The sequence below is a fragment of the Talpa occidentalis genome, unplaced genomic scaffold (genome assembly GCF_014898055.3).
Source record: "Talpa occidentalis isolate TD23 unplaced genomic scaffold, MPIMG_talOcc4v2.1 talOcc4.7, whole genome shotgun sequence".
Taxonomy (NCBI): Eukaryota; Metazoa; Chordata; class Mammalia; order Eulipotyphla; family Talpidae; genus Talpa; species Talpa occidentalis.
Genome location: NW_023605083.1, coordinates 79,097,887 through 79,113,857, shown reverse-complemented (window position 1 = coordinate 79,113,857; position 15,971 = coordinate 79,097,887). Strand labels below are relative to the sequence as shown.

Below are 15,971 nucleotides of genomic sequence, written 5' to 3'. Positions count from 1 at the left end.
TTATGCAGTAGAATATGTTTTATCTTGATACAGTAGAAGGAAGATCCCATTTTGAGCTGGCAGGTTTGGGGTACCACACATCCTGCCTTGTAACAGAATTTGAGGTGTCGGGAAACTCCCCCAAGTTCAGGAGGAGATAAGGACCTTGAGAAACCTAGCTGTCCAGGCTGAGTGAAACTGGAGAAAGGTGAGCAAGAGGAAGTGGTATGTTTGTGGCTTCTCTGATGCCATAAATTTCCACCTAGGGGTAGAGCTGCTATGCTAGGATACATGGAGCCAATGAACTCTGGACCAGGACCAGTATGGGAATTCCAGTCCTATGCATTCCCAGTTGTGTGACCTCCACCAGTCACATATCCACTGCAAATGGAGAGAGTAACAGGGGCCTCAGAGGGGTGTGATGGGAATTCAGCAAGCTCTGTGATGGCACGTGCCTGGCCCACATACTGGCTATGTCACTTTTGCCAACCATGCCACACTTTTCCACAGCAACTCTGTTCTAGGTGTTCAGTTCCCCCAGGGGAGACCAATGAGATGCAGGATGTGAACTTGAGCCCCTACCTTTTGACTCACAGTGAGACAAGGAAAATCATCCAGGGTAAGGACAGCAGATGTGCCACATGGAGGCACAGAGGAGGACGAGGGGCTGTCCTGAGGCACCAGAGAGGCTCCAGGGAATGTTCTTCTACCAGACTCTCCTGCAGGAGGGCTGAAGTGGCAGGAATCACACTAGGAGGAGAAAGGGCTTGGGCAGGGACAATGAGACTTAACAAAAGGGGCACCTTCCTTCAGAGCTGCTGGGGGGAGCTATAGTGCTGGTGGAAGAAGAGCATCCAGAGTGAGGAAGTGACTTTGGAGAGTATGACCCTAAGCTGGGTCTTGAAGACAATGAATGTCCTACTTGGAATAAGGAACACATAATAGGTGCTCAAGAAAGATAGCTGGCCCAATTTCTGTTAGATGCAGAAGACCCACATGTATCATATAACCTAGAGTGACTTTGGTCATGCACTTTCCACCTCAACAACCTCAGTGCCGGGCCTCCCCGGTGGCGTAGCGGTTGAGCGCTGGGTTGCGAAGCTGCCCGCGGCCTCTGCAGCGCTGGCTCTATCCCCGGTCGATCCCCGGCTGCTCCCTGGCCACCAGAGGAGGGTCCCACATGGCGCGCAGACCTCTCCTGCCGCCCGCTGCTCCCCTCAGCAGTGTACTTCGGTCCTTCTGCCTGCTCTGCTCCCTGCTCTGGCTCTGGTGAATTCTCTCACCCTCCCGCACTTCTCACTTTACCCAGTGCATGTATAAACAAAAAACAAACAAACAAATAAATAAATAAATGAATAAAATACATACCTCTTTAAAAAAAAATTTAAAAAAAAAAACAAAAACAAAACTCAGTGCCCCCCTACACTGTCAATTAGGGTACATACAGGCTGCTTCCCTGGACATTTATACCTCCCCCATGGATTTCTGTGTGTTTGAACATTTGCAAGTTCCTGAACATGCTGGATGCTTTCCTCTCTTAAGGATTTGCCTTCCACACTCCACCTGTGGAGCCCTCAGCACTATCTCCCCGTGTGAACGCTCAACCCATTTCAAATCTCCAGTTCTCCATAAGGACCCTTCTGCTTCCCCAGCAGATAAATTCAAACCTCTTTGAAGCACCCTCTGCCTTGATCTTCCACGTGAAGGACTTCTACTTCTGCAAGTGCCCTATTTACACTGTGTAGTCTCCAAACTAAGCCCTAACTCTCCTTGTTAGCAGGACAGTTTTCTTGGTGCCTAGAGTTCCTACTGGTCAAGCTAAACGTACAGTCAGGCAGGGGCCTCTCACCAGGGCAAAAGTCCTGGTATGATGAATATACTGGGAAGCCAGTATCTGCTGAAAATAGCAGGCAGACATTATGGCCAGATTAGCAAGACCAACTAGAATACTTACCTATAAAGATTAGCAGAAAGTTAGGTAAGAATAGGGAGTAGAGAGAGTATTCCCTGATTAGCAGGAACTATGGAGCTCCCCAAGCAATAAGCATGGTCACGCCACCCTAGCTGGCACCAGATAATGCTGCATCCCCGATAACACACCCCCACTCATATGCATTCCTCCACATGCTTGACCACCTTCTCTGAACCTGGTTCTAAATAAATATGAAACTCCCTTGGATCAAGGCTGCACTTTACTTCTGGTATAGCCCCTCTAGGCTTCTTGTTGCTGCACATAGACTCTGAGAAATTGCTCTCTTTCAGCACCACTTATAGTGCTGCTGTCCCGAGAGTCAACATAGGAATCCTGGTATGTAGGAATTTAAAACTCTTTGAAACCCTCAGCAGCAAAGGCACCTAGATGTTCTTAGGCAAGTTTGTGAAAAAAATGTGGATGTCTTAAGCCCATTTCAGAATCAGAATCAAAATAGATGTGCACATGCAAGTCAGCAGGAAGAGGGAAATTCTAGGTAATTCAGGCACCGGATCTGGTAAATTCTCCACATGTCACAGATGGAAAAAGAGGATTCTCAGAAAAAAGGAAACAGACTTTCAAGGACTTGCTGAGAACTTCCGGAAGTGGGCCAGTGCACTTGACCGGGGTAACTGACCTCTACTTGGACCATCTCAGAACTTTCAGGCAGGACCACAGTAACCAAAGCCCTGTTCTGTCAGTTTCACTTCTTCAGGCCACATAAAGGTAATTGAAGTAGTTGAAATACTAACCCATTGTTGTGACTCTCCTATCCCCTGTCCTTGTAAACTGATACTTCTTTTCTTCCTTTACTGTGGTTTTACTGGGGTCTCAGGAGAGATGGAATAAAGGTGTCATTCACCTGTAAAGTAATCATCAGTTCTTCAAACTTACCTGGGACACAGAGAGAACATGTGGCCACTGAGAAATTCTTCTCTCTTCCCCTATTCCAAGGAATGCTGCTCACTCAAACATCAAGCCCACTCAGGAAGGGGGTGGGACTGCCCCTCAGGAAATTCACTTCCCCTCCTGCCCCTTATTGTGGCCACCATGAGCCCAGGACAGGAAAAGAGAAACAGAAATACTTAGTCATGCCTTTGGCTTCCAGGCTCCCCAGCAGCTGGAAGGAGCTGGAAAGGGCTCCCTCCACCCCTGCTTTAGCCATGCAGTAGCCAGGTGTCTTCTTTTTCAAGCAGAAGATGTTACCATCTCAATATTCCTGGGAATCATAAAAATGGACAAGGAGAAGAGTAGTACAGGGTGCCCAGCCAATTTAATCTGTTGCTTATCAGGGCTGCCCAATAAGTGATTCCATGAGGACAGATTTTAACAGGTAATTATTTGCAATAACCAAGTTGTGGAAACAACCAGTGTCAAAGAGTGATGAGTGGTTTGGAAGCTGTGGGATAGGCACACATGGAATACTACTCAGCTTTAAAAAAGATATAAACTGGGCCTCCCCTGGTGGCTCAGCGGTTGAGTGCTGGGCTGCGAAGCTGCCCACAGCCTCTGCAGCGCCGGTTTGATCCCCGGCCACCAGCGAGGGTCCCACATGGTGCGCTGACCTCTCCTGCTGTGCCTGCTGCTCCCCTCAGCAGTGTATTTCATCGGTCTGCCTGTTCTGCTCCCTGCTCTGTCTCTGGTGGATTCTCTCACCCTCCCGCACTTCTGACTATATCCAGTGCTTGTATAAATAAATAAATCTTAAAAAAAAAATTATTAACTATTGCCATTTGCAACAACATGGATGGAACTGGAGGGGCTTATGCTAAGTGAAATAAGTCAAGAGAAAGACAAATATGAGACCGGTGTCACTTACAAGTGTAATACAGTGAAATACAACAAAGGGTCAGATAAAGCCAAACCTATTAAAACTCTAGAAATCTGACTGAAAAAAAATTGAAGTCTCTAGAGGGGGAGCAGGTGGGGGAGGGAGCAGGAGGGAGCAGGTGGGGGGGAAGGAGCACAGTGGAGGACTCTGATGGAGGACTATGTGTGTCTTAGTGGTGAGTGTGTTGTGCTAACAACACCTGGAAAGGTGATCCTATACCTCTAAATAAAATAGTGCTGAAAACTAATATAACCTCAAATAAAAAAAAAGTTAAACAATTGTTTAAATTAAAAACACAACATTCATGCTGAAGCCAATTGCACTGTGTTCTCACTTAAAACAGGCAACTAAGACTGCCCAGGGCTGTGGAGGCAGATGGCAGGAAGCTTGGTGCTAAAACTCCTTAGCAAAATAATGATTCTAAAACCACAGAATCCCGCAGTTCTAGAAGATTTCTGTTACGTAGAGATCATCGGGTAGGAAAAAAACAGGCTAAACGTCTGCTCTGGGGTAGGACCTCTAGAAGCTTCCACTTTGCCAGTGGCACCAAGGTGGACATCCAGGCCTCTAGAGAACAGCATTCATGAGAGCCATCATCCCCTATCCTAGAGGGTCTCCTTCCTCAGGCAGACTCCCCCTGGTTATATGACAGCAGACAGAGAATTTTTTTTTTTTTAAGATTTATTTATTTATACAAGAACTGGGGTAAAATCAGAGGCACGGGAGGGTGAGAGAACCCACCAGAGACAGAGCAGGGAGCAGAACAAGCAGACAGATGGAAGACACTGCTGAGGGGAGCAGCGGGCAAGGCAGGAGAGGTCTGCGCGCCATGTGGGTTTCCCCCAGCCAGCCGGGAATCGAACCCACACTGCAGAGGCTGCAGACATCTTCACAGCGTGGCCCTTCACAGTGTGGCCCTCCTGCCCAGAGAAAAATTTTACTGATGTAAAGACCAATAGGTTTCCAGCTTTCCCAAAATGACCTCTGGGTCATATTCATACTACAAAACTACTCATTATTTAATTAAAATTTAAATTTAACTAACTATCCTGAAAGGACCCTGCCTACACCCAGCCCCAAACAGGGATTCCAGGCTGTGGTTGTCTCATCATGATAATGGGGTACAAGGTCATGAATCTCCAACAGAGACAGGGACTCCGTATCTCATCCAGAAGCTAGCCCCCCTGCCCAGGGCCAACGGCACCCCAGTAAGCAGCCCATGCTTTCCATGCTGGGATCCCCTCGTCTTTGCTGCAGATCCCTACTGGGCAAAATACTCTGATCACCCCCCCTAACCTGGGGCATCTTGGGGTATCGTGCCCACCTTGTCTCTGCTGCCCAACATCTGCCAACCCGGATGCCACTCCTCCCACTGAGACCCAAACCCAGCTCCTCACAGTAGGGGCTCCCCCAGTGTGGCCCCCAGACAGGCAGCATTAGCATCACCTGGGCCTTCAGAAGTGGAAATGACCCACACTGAGCTAAGCACTTTCCAGACATTACTAGACCCTCACCACATCCCCCTTAGGTCATAGTAGCAACTTGTCCTCTTTGAGATTCAAAGAGGCCATGTGCTCCTAGTCACAAAACCAGTAAGTGGTGGATACAGGACTCACACCCAGGTCTGGCTGGCTGCCAATCCCAGGCTCCTGAGCACCCTCTGAGATATTAGGTCCTGGTGTCCACGGAAGGAAAGATAGGAGTCCTTGTGGCTGGGAGGGTATGATGGCCTCTTCCCACTCCATTTGGAAGAATATCATCTTGGTGTGTGGGAGTAAATTCCAAGGGGGGAGTACAGGGCCCAATCAGACAAATTCACTGACTCAGTGGTTGTATGAGTTCCTGGGAGTGATGTTAATGTTCAGTTAGCTTGATTGATGAGGTCTAGGCTTAAAAATCGAGTCTACAGTTAATGAAATGGAAATACCGGAACTTCCCCGGGACATTATGAAGAGGGCAAAGTCTCAGGGAAGTAGATCTGTGATAATGGACCTATAGCTCTGTAAGCTACTCAGCACCCCTGAGCCCGCTCCTGAGAGGCCAGGAGATACTGCCTGTGTGCAGTGTTCACACAAGCTTTGCTGTCCAGGTAAATATGCTCTGGGAGTTCCCACCCTTTATCAGCCTATAAGCGCAGGCAGAGGCGCCAGCCAGAACAGCAAGGGACTGAATCAACCCAGCAGCCATCACTCTCAGGCTGCAGCTGCCATCATCAGCCCTCAGTGTGCAGGTCTCCGCAGAGCTCCTGTGCTTGCTGCTCAGGGCTGCTGCCCTCAGCACCCAGGTGCTCACTCAGTCAGGTAAACTCCTTCTCTCTCTCGCTCTCTCTGCTTCTCTTTTTCTAGGAAGGCTGAATCTGAAGTGTCTTGGTTCCGAACTCATCAGAGCAGAAGTGTCCTCAGCATTTCACTTTATAGATCTAATTTTTAAGACAGAAAACTGCCAGCCAGGTAGGAGACAGGAGTCCTCCCCAGACCTATTAGTAGAGCCAGAATAAATCCTAAACTAAGCTGCCCACTCCAAATCCAGAACTTTTTCTATCTCCCATCTGATCTCCCCAAACTCTGCAGATCAGGAGGCCCATCCAGGCCCGGACACATTGGCTCCCTGATCACTAATGACCATGTCCATCAAGCAGCTGAGGGAGGTGACCTCAGATTTTGAGTCTGCGTGGCAGGTACCACCTGGGACCTTGGGCAGGATCATAGACCAGAGGTGGATCAAATCCTCTTCCATCTCTCCCTTGCCCTCCAGACCCTCCACTGCCTTCAAGTGGAGAAAAACCTGGCACCTTCTCAAAGGCTTTTCCTCTGTGATTGTAGTTCTAGATGTGCTCAGAGCCGTGTCCACTTGCTGTTTCACATTAAATAGTAAGAAGCCCCCATTGCAGAGACTGAAGAGCTACCAATTCCCCAGCATCCAATGCGCCCAGGAAGCTGTCATGTAGGTAGAAAAACACAGCTCATCTCCACATCCCTACCCAAGTCCTGGATCCTCCCCCTGCCATTCTAATTTCTGTGCCAGAGAAAGACATCAGACTTATTTGAGATCTTAAGCTGTGAAGATAAGATTCACCAAACAATGGAATCCAGATCCACCTAGTGTTACATCTTAAACCTTCCTGAGGGCTGGCAACTCCTTGCTGGATGAGTGTCCACTCCCACCTCCTGTTGCTTTATCAGAAGCCAGGCTACCTTCTCCAGGAAGAGCAAAAGCAGACATGATAGTCTACAGACACCCCTCTTTCTACACACCTCCTTCCTCCTGTCCCAGGGGGGCTTCCTCCCTAGCAGCAGGTGGGCCGAGCAGGCTTTAGCGTCCCAGTGAGGGTTCCACTGCTCTCACCAAGATGTCTCTTGTCCTCTGGATGAAGCCTTGCCATATCTGGGTGTCCTGCTGGTCAACCCAAGAAGTTCCTGCTAACCCAAGTCTATGTGAGGAGAGAGGTCCCTGAGCTAGGTCGTGCCAGCCAGTCACCTGGCAACCTGGGGCACAAGAAAGAGCTCTAGCTTGGGAGGCAGCACCCTGGGCCCCAGGCCAGATCTGATATGGACTTGCTGTGCCTGTGGTTTCTTTCTCCAGTCCCCAAACGCCTCATGTGTAAAATGTGGATTAGCAACAACGTATAGACATGTGAAATCACAGGTCCTCTCTGGCCAGGGAAGAATTGGTTTTTGAATGATATCTAAGCTGTGGGAACAGCAGGGAGAGAGAAGATCTGGCACCAAGTTTGCTTCTTCACTGTGGCTGCGAGACCACTAAGGCCCAAAGCAGAGAATCAACATCATACCCCAAAGTCAAGGCTTCCCCGCAGGAAAAAGGCAGGCAGATGAGGTCATGACTCTTTTATTGGTTCTGAATGACATGAAATCAGTCTCCCTCCTCCACCATTCCCCAGACCTTGGTCTCAGAATTTCAATGCCAATTAATTTCAATGCCAATTTCAATGCCAAAATTCCTATGTGGTCTAAGAAACATAGGGAGGCAGGAGTTGAAGGTTCTAGAATTTAAATATAAAGTGCAACAACATAGCTTATAGGACCCAGTAACCACCCATGACCCAGCAAATTTGGTGCAAAAGGATCGGTGTCAGCTTCGGGTTCAGGTACAGGTGAAGCCAGGTGGCCTCCAAGGTCCAGGATGAAAAGGAATTCACTCATTTTTCAAGTGCAGGGGTCCGTCTTGTTTAAATAATCCCTAACCCATGGCTCTGTCTTTGAGGCACAACTCTCTTTTCCTCTTTTCAACTTGAATCTGTGGGTAGAGACAAAGGAGGGGCTGAGTCCCCCTGGTTGCCACATGCAAGCCCCATCTCCATATCCCTGAGCTGCTCTCTCTGGGCCTGTGCACTAAGCCATTGCACAGCCCCTGACCTGCTCACTGGGAGCAGCACACAGCACCGGGGAGAGGTTAGTAAACTGTGTTTGCTGGATCCCTGAAGAGTGTCCCTGGGGGTATCACATTGAGGGGAAGGCTGCAGACACATGAAGATTAGCTGTTGTGAAATTCCCATCCCAGCATGTCTCATAGGTGCCCATTTTGCATCTTTTTCTTGTGCATGTGTCTGTCTGGGAGCCTCAGTTTGGGCATGTATGTGTGCATGAGTGTGCATATGAGTGTTTTTTTTTTTTTCTGATCTGATCTCCTAAACCTGTCAACTATTCATGCTATAGGGCAATTCTGCCTTAAGGAGCTGCATGTCTTTAGACAAGTCTCTCTATCTCCCTGACCTCAGTTTTCAAGATAAAATGTGTGTCCGAGACAGCTAAAATATTAGTCCTTACAGCAGATGCGGAATGACTTGTGTCCACTATTTCATCAAGCTCCGGCTGGCCTGTGTCATCTCTATCATGTGTACTCCACTTCACAGATAAGGAGGGCAGAGTAGTACCCAGATAATGAACTATATATAGTAAGAAGAGTTACCTACACAAGTCCCCCACACCTATAGTAAATTCAGAAGCAGGAACTAATCGTGATCCCTCCCTCCTTCTACTATGCAGTAATGCCTGGAACTGTTAAGCATATTTTGAGCATAAAATTAGCTATATAATAGTTGGGACCTTGGTGCTCCATGAAGTAAGTTCCTGCAGGACCACAGCTGCCACCATCCTCTCATTAACAAGCGCAGCGCTGCCCCCAAGCATCCTCACTTGGTTCTGCACTCAGGTCTTGGCCTCACTGTCTAGGTTTAAAAATCTTATTCTGGGGGAGCACCGCCATCTAGCGACTTCTCATTCCAGGAGGGCAGTTTTCTGTTCTCAGCAGGGGAAAGTGGGGATCGTCCAGGGGAGTCAACTCACATTACTTGATCCTTGTAGGAGCAGGAAGAGCTGGTGTTTTTGTAGCACTTGATGAACTTCTCGTGGATCCTTCTTGTTGTAGATGTGTAACAACAATTGGAGGAGGACACGTGCACTAGGAGAGAAGCACAGACTTGTTTTGCATTCATTTCTCCCTTGGACTACTTTCTCTCATCCAAAATGAATTTTTTTTTAAGCATCTTCCACTGCAGACCAAGGTTTTGGGACCACATCCAGAGGGTCTTGGAGCCACCTAGCTCGGTACATACACAAATTCCCCAAAAATGAGTTGTGTGGCCTTAATTTCAATGAGCCTTCACTCTGAGCACCACACTCCCTATTTGCAAAATGAGACTTTACAGAATAATGTCTAAAGGCTCTTCCAGTTCTGATATCAGCATTAGTGTCTAGTTCTGTCCCCATATGTGGGTGCAAAATCTCTGGACCTCAAATTTGGGGGCCTGGTGAGTCTGGTGCATTCAGAACAACTGTGGTCTTGGGACCTGGGGCAGGATGAGGAAGTGTGCAAGGAGCTCAAAGGGATGGGAGGAGAGAGGAAGAGCTTCCAGGACTGACCAGCTGCCCCACAGGCCCTCCAGATACCTTCTCCCTTGGCTCTGAGCTCTGTTCCAGCCGCTGGCCCCACTCATCTGTCTTGTACACCTTACCTTCAAGAAATTTGCATTCCAGTCCTGGTTCTTTCCTCCTGGTTTTGGGGTTCATGTAGCCCCTTTGTGTGTCTGCCATTAGGTCAACATTGTTTTAATAGTCCCAAAGAGCAGACATTGCAATCCCACTTACCTGATGGACCAGAGTTTGAGAGATAAGTGACTTGCCTGAGGCTAGCCAACTGTTTTGGCCCTGAGTCCTGACTTCAGATTCTGTTGGTTATCTGTTATGCTATGGGGGCCAAACCCACTCCCTCCTCTGGTCTCACTCAGCCTAAGTAATCTGCCAGGTGCCCTCCATCAGAGCCTCCTTTTGCTCAAGCTGGCAGTTCAGCTCTCTCTCTGTTGCTCCAGACTACTGTTTCTCTTCCAGGCCACCATACCTAAGTCTTTCATTCCTGCTCGTGGACTAGAATTTTTCCCAAAGAAAGGCTATTGGAGACAGTGAGTTCAGGGTGAGCTCTCCCCAAATCCAGAGCACCTGCCATGTTTCTATCCCCCCTTCCTCCAAGGAGAAACCAAATGACTTAGCCACACTCACTGCTCTTGCCGTCCAAGGCTTGCAGACACATGGCAGCCAGTAGGAGGCACACCAGGGCCACACTGGTCAGCTTCATCTCGGGCAGCTTCAAGAGATTCAGGGCTCACTAGAATGGTCTTGATGAGTCCGACGAGCTAAGAGCTTTTCTCTGGCCTATCCTGCATCTCTTGAAGCTTTTATTAGCCTGGAGAGGGGTTTTCCAGGCCCCAATAAGTCATAGAAAATGGGCTGGTTCCACAGCCAACACCTGCGGTTATCACGGCAGCATGGAAAACTCCTGAGTGGTATTTGAGGTGTGGGGAAACTCCCCCGATTCAGGAGGAGATAAGGATCTTGAGAAAATGAGTAGGAGCTGTCCCAGGTGAGTGGGAAGTGAAGTTATGTGAGAGGAAGTGGACTGTTCGTGGCCTCTTTAATCCCATGAGTTTCATTCAGGGATGGAGCTTCTGTGCTGGGACATGAAAAGCCAAAGAGCTCTGGCCCAGGATCAATGTGGGCCACACCCAGTTCTGCACATTCCCAGTTGTGTGACCTCCCCCAGTCACGTATCAACTGCAGATGGAGAGAGTAACAGGGGCCTCAAGAGGGTGTGATGGGAATTCAGCAAGCTCTGTGATGGCACGTGCCTGGCCCACATACTGGCTATGTCACTTTTGCCAACCATGCCACACTTTTCCACAGCAACTCTGTTCTAGGTGTTCAGTTCCCCCAGGGGAGACCAATGAGATGCAGGATGTGAACTTGAGCCCCTACCTTTTGACTCACAGTGAGACAAGGAAAATCATCCAGGGTAAGGACAGCAGATGTGCCACATGGAGGCACAGAGGAGGACAAGGGGCTGTCCTGAGGCACCAGAGAGGCTCCAGGGAATGTTCTTCTACCAGACTCTCCTGCAGGAGGGCTGAAGAGGCAGGAATCACACTAAGGGAGAAGGGGCTTGGGCAGGGACAATGAGACTTAATGAAAGGGGCATCTTCCTTCAGAGCTACCGGAGGGAGCTATAGTGCTGGTGGAAGAAGAGCATCCAGAGTGAGGAAGTGGCTTCGGAGAGGTGTGACCCTAAGCTGGGTCTTGAAGACAATGAATGTCCTATTTGGAATAAGGAACACATAATAGGTGCTCAAGAAAAATAGCTGGCTCAATTTCTGTTAGATTCATAAGACCTACCCATAACCTAGAGTAACTTTGGTCGTGCACTCTCCACCTCAACAACCTCAGTGCCCCTCCCACTGTCATTTGGGGTACATACAGGCTGCTTTCCTGGACATTTATACCTCCCCCATGGATTTCTGGGTGTTTGAATATTTGCACGTCCCTAAACATGAGTGTTTCCCTCTCTCAGGCTTTCCCTCTTGCTCTTCTACCTGCTGAACTCACGGCATTGTCCCTGATTGTGAACCTTCAATCCATTTCAAATTCAGTGTCTCCATAAGGACCCTTCTGCTCCCCAGCAGACAGGCTCACAGCCTCTTTGAACCCCCATGTGTCTGGATCTCCCATATGAAGGTCTTCTACACCTGCAATCCCCCTATTCTGTGTAGTTCCCAAATGGAGCCCAGGAATACTGGTACATGGGAGTTGAAAGCTCTTTGAACACCCTCTGCAGCAATGGCTCCTAAAAGGCTCCTGGGAAGGCTTTTGAAAAAAAATGAAGATGTCATATTTCCATTTCAGAATCAGAATCAAATAGATATGCCTGAACAAGTTGGGGGGTGGGGTGGAATTCCAGTTGATTCAGGACCTGGAACATAATAATTGTAGATTTGGTGTTTTCTCCACATGTCACAGATGGGGAAAGAGACATCCCAGAAAGAGGAAACTGAATTTGCCAAGGTCATGCTGAGAACTTGAGGAGGTGGGCCGATGCACTTGACCCCGGTTGTTTGACCTCTACATGGACCATCTCAGAACTTTCAGGCAGGAACATAGTCACCAAAGCCCTTCTCTGTCAGTTTCCCTTCTTCAGACCACCCAAAGGTACTTGAAGTAGTAGAAATCACTAACTCACTGTAGGGACTCCCTTATCCCGTGTCCTTGAAGATTGATGCTTTTTTTCTTCCTTTACTATTGTAACATGGGGACCTGGGTTAGATCAGAGATAAAGGTGTGATTAATCTGTGGGAAATAACCAGGGGTTCTTTAGCTCACCTGGGCATGGAGAGGACAGTGTTACAATGGGAAATTCTTCTCTTTTTCCACTCTTCCTGGGGATGCTGCCCACTTGAGAATCAAGGGGCCAGAATTTCCCCTCTAGAAATTCACTTCCCCTCCTGCCCCTCATTGTGGCCACCATGAGCCCAAGACAGGAAAAGAGGGGCAGAAACATTTAGTCATGACTTCACCTTCCAGGCTCCCCAGCAGCTAGAAGGAACTGGAGGTGGCTCCCACCCCCTTAAATTGGCCACTGCAGTAACCAGGTGCCTGCTTTGTCAAGTGGAAAGTGTCACCATCTCAATATTCCTGGGAGCCTTGAAGAGTGAAGTGAGATGGACAAGGAGAAGAGTAGTGTAGAGTGCCCCGCCCACATGCTGAAAGTTCTAGTTTTAATCAGTTGCTTATCAGGGCAGCCAAATAAGTGATACTGTGAGGACAGATTTTAGTAGATGACTACTTACAATAACCAAGTTAGGGAAACCACCAAAGTGTCAAAGAGAGATGAGTGGTTAGGAAACTGTGCTATATACACACAATGGATTACTACTCAGTTTAAAAAATGATATAAACTATTGCCATTTGGGGGCCTCCCTGGTGACGCAAGGGGTTAAGAAGCAATCTATGAATCTATCTGCAGCCACTGCAGTATGAGTTCCACCCCCAACCAGGGAGCAACCCACATGGCGCAGCAGACCTTTCCTGACTGGCCTGCTGCTCCCCTCAGCAGTGTATTTCAGTGGATCTGCCTGTTCTGTTCCCCACTCTGTCTCTGGTGAATCCTTTCAGCCCCCATACCTCTGGCCTGTGCTCCAGTTCTTGTATGAATAAATAAATCTTAAAAAAAACTATTGTCATTTGCAATAGAATGGTTGGAACTGGAGGGAATATGGACTAAGCAAAATATCTTCAGAAGGAGAATGTCAGTTATATGTGGAATATAGGGAAACAAAACAAAGGGTAAATCCAAACCAATAACAAACACAGAAATCCAACTGCAGAATTGAGGCTACTAGAGGGCAAGCAAAAGGTGGCGGGGGGGAGGGGAGTTTAGTGGGGAGGGAGCACTGTGGGCTATGATAGAGGACTCTGGGTGTCTTGGTGGTGGGTATTGTGCAAAAAACACCTGCCGAGGTGATCCTGTACCTAAAAACCATGTACAGTGTTGTAAACCAATGTAACCTCAAATTTCAAAATATGTTAAATAATTGATTAAATTAAAACACAACATTGCATGCTGTAGCCAACTTCACTGTGTTCTCACCTAGGACAGCAGGGCACCAAGGCTGCCCAGGGCTGTTAGAGGCAGATGGCAGGATGCTTGGTGCTAAGACAGCAGCATAATGATTCTAAAACCACAGAATTCCACAGTTCTAGAAGATTTCTGTTTTATAGAGATCAATGGGTAGGGAAAGAGCAGGCTGAACGTCTGCTCTGGGGTAGGACCTCTAGAAGCTTCCACTCTGTCAGTGGGACCAAGGTGGATGCCCAGGCCTCTAGAGAACATCATTGATGAGAGCCATCATCACCTATCTCAGAGGACTTCCTTCCCCAGGGCAGACTCCCCCTGGTTATATGACAGTCGAGAGAAGATTTATAGTAATGATGGACAGGTTCCCAGATTTGGCAACATGAGAATAAGGGCATATTCATATTACAAAATTACACTGTTTATTTGAAATTCAAATTTAACTAAAAGTCTGCATTTCAAGCAGGCACTAGAGGGCTTTCCTGTAGGACCCTGCCCACCCCCACATCCATCAAGGGGCTCCAGGCTGTAGCTGGCTCAACATCATAACTGGGTGCAAGGCCATGAATCTCCAACAGAGATGTAGACTCCACTTCTCATCAGCTAGCCCCCCTGCCCAGGGCCAACAGCACCCTAGTAAGCAGCCCATGCGTTCCATGCTGGGATCCTGTCACCTTTGCGGCAGATCCCTACTGGGCAAAATACTCTGATCCTCCCCTCCCAACTTGGGGCATGTTGGGGGTATTGTGTCCACCTTGTCTCTGCTGCCTAACAAGTACCACTGCCGGCATCTGCCACCCCAGATGCCACTCCTCCCACTGATACCCTAACCCAGCTCCTCACAACAGGGGCTCCCCCAGTGCGGCCCCCAGACAGACAGGATCAGTATCACCTGGGCCTTCATGTAGTGGAAATGACCCACACTGAGATGAGCACTTTCCAGGCATGATCAGAATCTCACAACATCACCCTGAGGTCATAGCAGCAATCTGTTCCTCTTCGAGCCTCAAAGAGACCATTTGCTCCTTGTCAGTGGTGGATACAGGACTCACACCCTGGTCTGACTGGCTGTGGATCCCAGGCTCCTGAGCACACTCTGAGATGTTAGTTTCTGGCGTCCATGGAAGGAAAGACAGGAGTCCTTATGGCTGGGAGGGTGTGATGTCCTCTTACTACTGCCTTTGGAAGAAATTTGGGGGCCCACGTGTGGGGGTGAATTCCATGGGGGGGGGAGTACAGGGCCTAATCAGACACATGCATTGACTGTGAGTGGTTATACAAGTTCCTGGGAGTGAAGTTAATGTTCAGTTAGCTTGATTGTTTCTTTTTAGACTTAAGAAAAGGAGTTTGCAGTTAATGAATTTGAAATGCCGGAACTTCCCTGGAACATTATGAAGAGGGCAAAAGCTCAGGGAAGCAGATCTGCGAAAATGGACCTACATATTGCACAAGCTGCTCAGCATCCCTTAAGCCACTACTGGGAGGCCAGGAGACCCTCCTGTGTGCAGGTGTTCAGCACACACAAGTTTGCTGTCCAGGTAAATATCCCCTTGGTGCTCCCATCCTTCGTGCTTCCTATAAATGCAGGCAGAGGCGCCAGCCAGAGCAGCAGAGGGGCTGAGACAACCCAGCAACCATCACTCTCAGGCTGCAGCTGCCATCCTTACTCACCCTCCAGCATGCAGGTCTCCGCAGCCCTCCTGTGCCTGCTGCTCACAGCTGCCTCCCTCAGCTCCCAGGTGCTCACTCAGCCAGGTAAGCTCAGTCTCTCTCTCTGCTTTTCTCCTTCTAATGAGCCCAATGCTGAAATGGCCCATTTCTCAACCCATCAGAGCAGAAAGGTCCTCACCATTTCATTTTAAATACCTGATTTAAAAACAGAAAACTGGGCCTCCCCAGTGGCGCAGCGGTTGAGCACTGGGTTGCAAAGCTGCTCACAGCCTCTGCAGTGCTGGTTCGATCCCCAGCCCCCGGGCGAGGGTCCCACATGGCGCGCAGACCTCTCCTGCCACCTGCTGCTCCCTTCAGCAGTGTATTTCGTCAGTCTACCTGCTCTGTTCTCCGTTCTGGCTCTGGTGGATTCTCTCACCCTCCTGCGCTTCTAACTGTACCCAGTGCTTGTATAAATAAATAAATAAATCTTAAATAAATAAATAAATAAATAAATAAATAAATAAATAAATAAAAACAGAAAACTGAAAGCCAGGTAGGAGACAGGAGTCCTCCCCACACCTATTAGTAGAGTCAGAATAAATCCTAAACTAAGCTGCCCACTCC

The 15,971-nt window shown here is 48.6% G+C and overlaps 1 protein-coding gene across 1 annotated transcript; it reads right to left on the bottom strand.

Annotated features, from left to right (window-relative positions):
* Positions 1 to 7,624: 7,624 nt before the first annotated feature.
* CCL1 (C-C motif chemokine ligand 1) lies at positions 7,625 to 10,429 on the bottom strand. The gene is made up of 3 exons (XM_037494862.1): positions 10,295 to 10,429; positions 9,086 to 9,200; positions 7,625 to 8,036 (listed from the first exon to the last, which is right to left on the bottom strand). The coding sequence occupies exons 1-3, from the start codon at positions 10,368 to 10,370 to the stop codon at positions 7,946 to 7,948; spliced, it is 282 nt and encodes a 93-aa protein (XP_037350759.1). The 5' UTR covers positions 10,371 to 10,429; the 3' UTR covers positions 7,625 to 7,945.
* Positions 10,430 to 15,971: the final 5,542 nt, after the last annotated feature.

Bases quoted from the DNA above. Each gene is read 5' to 3' on its own strand.
- CCL1 (XM_037494862.1), bottom strand. From the start codon at position 10,370: ATGAAGCTGACCAGTGTGGCCCTGGTGTGCCTCCTACTGGCTGCCATG. The intron at 9,201-10,294 runs GTGAGTGTGGCT...CTTCTCTCCTAG, and splicing joins AGCCTTGGACGGCAAGAGCA to TGCACGTGTCCTCCTCCAAT. The intron at 8,037-9,085 runs GTGAGTTGACTC...CTCTACCCACAG, and splicing joins TCCTACAAGGATCAAGTAAT to ATTCAAGTTGAAAAGAGGAA.